Below are 244 nucleotides of genomic sequence, written 5' to 3'. Positions count from 1 at the left end.
TCTATACCCCGATCTGCGCTTTAATCCAGTCCCGGAACACTGGGAGCCTCGTGTACACGCCGGGCTTGTTCCTCTGTGCGCAGCCCTCTCCCCAGCTCACCACGCCGGCTTGAAACATCCGCCCATCCTCCTCCGGGCTGGACAGGGGACCCCCGGAGTCGCCCTGCGGGGAAAGCAGGCCTTGGTACAGCGTGCCCCGACCCTGGTCGCCGCCTCCACCCCACGCCCACCATGCCAGCCCCGC

General features: G+C 68.0%; 1 protein-coding gene across 1 annotated transcript in view; it reads right to left on the bottom strand.

Annotated features, from left to right (window-relative positions):
* The window catches only part of ST14 (suppression of tumorigenicity 14 (colon carcinoma)), a 38,299-nt gene that overhangs the window by 635 nt on the left and 37,420 nt on the right, over positions 1-244 (bottom strand). The window contains 1 exon segment of the mRNA XM_010844705.1: positions 1-201. Within this exon segment, the coding sequence (XP_010843007.1) occupies positions 2-201 (200 nt within the window). The 3' untranslated portion in view covers position 1.

Source organism: Bison bison, unplaced genomic scaffold, assembly GCF_000754665.1.
Source record: "Bison bison bison isolate TAMUID 2011002044 unplaced genomic scaffold, Bison_UMD1.0 scf7180017864205, whole genome shotgun sequence".
In the NCBI taxonomy this organism is placed as follows: domain Eukaryota; kingdom Metazoa; phylum Chordata; class Mammalia; order Artiodactyla; family Bovidae; genus Bison; species Bison bison.
This window is presented reverse-complemented; position numbering and strand designations above follow the sequence as displayed.